The following is a 2,261-nucleotide window of genomic DNA, read 5'->3' on the forward strand; positions in this document are numbered from 1 at the left end:
GATACACTGGAAGCCGATCACCGAGGACAGGAAATGAGAAATAGTTGAGCGGCGCCCAGCGCCCGGACCGCAGACTCCGCCCACTCACCGTGCGTGCCATGGCTCTGCATACCGTCCGCTGACACAGGAGCTGCAGCCGGATTTCCGTGTCCCACTTGCGGCATGTCTGGATATACTCGTGACTGCCCAGGCAATGCTTACTGCGGAGAGACAAGACACAGACATCACACACAATGCCGCCCATGTGGGAGGGGCAGAGACACCGACCCCAGGGGACATCTCACCATTGTGGGAGGGGCAGAGACACCGACTACAGGGGACATCTCACCATTGTGGGAGGGGCAGAGACACCGACTACAGGGGACATCTCACCATTGTGGGAGGGGCCGAGACACCGACTACAGGGGACATCTCACCATTGTGGGAGGGGCCGAGACACCGACTACAGGGGACAGCTCACCATTGTGGGCGGGGCCGAGACACAAACTACAGGGGACAGCTCATCAATGTGGGCGGGGCCGAGACACAAACTACTGGAGGAAACCTCACCATTGTGGGAGGGGCAGAGACACCGACTACAGGGGACATCTCACCATTGTGGGAGGGGCCGAGACAAGGTGTACTTACTTCTGCAGAACCTCTTCCTGGCCGCACACCTTCAGTATGTAGCTCTCCATGTCCACCTGGTTCAGGTCATCGTGGACCCAGCACAGCGCCTGCATAATGATCAGCTCCACCGGAGAGCTTACTGGACCAGACACAGAGAACAATGACAGTTTACTTCACAGCTATCACAAGGTACAGAAGCATGCTGATTGGCTCTGAGCTGGCCAATAAAATCTCAGACCACAACCATTCGCGGGAGCAATGGCCGCCGGAGGGCGTTTTCTGCAGCTCAGTTTATAAACGGCGCCCCAGAAACGCGCGTCCTCCTCCCCGGCGCTCCCATACAGTGCTACAGACGTGGCTAAGTATGAACCAAGGTAGCGGCTGCGGCACACCCACGAGTGTTTGGGTAAAACTTTATTGTTCAGGACATGCACACAGAAGCCCCGCCTGTGACCTTCCCAGCTATGACCCCGCCTCCGGACACCAGCACTTCCTGTGCGCTTTGGAGCGGTGACTTCTCTATCTGCAGACATTGGTTTGGAGGTGGGAAGGGGCGGGGCCAAGTCTGACATCAGGATTGGATGATCCCAGCCTCTCACAGACAGGAAGTACAGATCAGGATTTATTCTATCACTGAGAGGATTCCGACATCGGATGGGAGCAGTCATCCGATTGGCTGTCCAGGTTAGGCCCCTCCCCCTGGGATCTCATACTCACTGTCACAGGTGAAGGTGACGGGTTGCTGGAAGCCCTCGATGACGATGGAGACCTTCACGCTGCAGCTCTCCGCGCTGAGACTGCGCTGGGACGCGACGCCGCTCAGCACAAACCCCGGATTGGTCTGCAAGTCATCGCTGGGAAATCTCCTCCGCAGCCTGCGCAGAGACAAAGCGTCACATGTGTGGGGGAGGGGTCTGCATGGTGACATCACATGACAGGTCACTGCATCTAGTGTGGGGGAGGGGTCTGCATGGTGACATCACATGACTGGTCCACTGCATCTAGTGTGGGGGAGGGGTCTGCATGGTGACATCACATGACAGGTCACTAACAGAACTCTCAGCCATAAAACACGTCACCGAGCGGCCGGCGGCACACGTCATGTACATACAGGTTTAGGGAAGTTCCCGGAGCCGCACATGTGACATGCAGATGGCGTGTTCTACGTCCCCGAGCAGAACGAGTGACTCCTCCCCCCAGCAAACACTCCATGCGGCTGAGATTATATCTGCCCCACATACCGTCACACTCACCTCTCAGGGTAGGGATCACTCACCTCTCAGGGTAGGGATAGAAAGGTAGGGATCACTCACCTCTCAGGGTAAGGGATAGAAGGGTAGGGATCACTCACCTCTCAGGGTAAGGTAGGGATAGAAGGGTAGAGATCACTCAACTCTCAGGGTAAGGTAGGGATCACTCTCCTCTCAGGGTAAGGTAGGGATCACACACCTCTCAGGGTAAGGAAGGGATAGAAGGGTAGGGATCACTCACCTCTCAGGGTAAGGTAGGGATCACTCTCCTCTCAGGGTAAGGAAGGGATAGAAGGGTAGGGATCTCTCACCTCTCAGGGTAGGGATAGAAGGGTAGGGATCACTCACCTCTCGGGGGGAAGGATAGAAGGGTAGGGATCACTCACCTCTCAGGGTAAGGTA

The 2,261-nt window shown here is 56.6% G+C and overlaps 1 protein-coding gene across 1 annotated transcript in view; it reads right to left on the minus strand.

The window, feature by feature from the left end:
• Nucleotides 1–1,523, minus strand: part of PIK3C2A (phosphatidylinositol-4-phosphate 3-kinase catalytic subunit type 2 alpha) — a gene marked incomplete at its 5' end in the record, with an annotated part of 40,727 nt that extends 39,204 nt beyond the window's left edge. Inside the window, 3 exon segments of the mRNA XM_018572803.1 lie at nucleotides 89–200; nucleotides 628–748; nucleotides 1,327–1,523. Of these exon segments, the coding sequence (XP_018428305.1) occupies nucleotides 89–200; nucleotides 628–748; nucleotides 1,327–1,523 (430 nt within the window).
• Nucleotides 1,524–2,261: the final 738 nt, after the last annotated feature.

This window comes from Nanorana parkeri, unplaced genomic scaffold (genome assembly GCF_000935625.1).
Source record: "Nanorana parkeri isolate BGI_ZX_2015 unplaced genomic scaffold, ASM93562v1 scaffold2136, whole genome shotgun sequence".
In the NCBI taxonomy this organism is placed as follows: Eukaryota; Metazoa; Chordata; class Amphibia; order Anura; family Dicroglossidae; genus Nanorana; species Nanorana parkeri.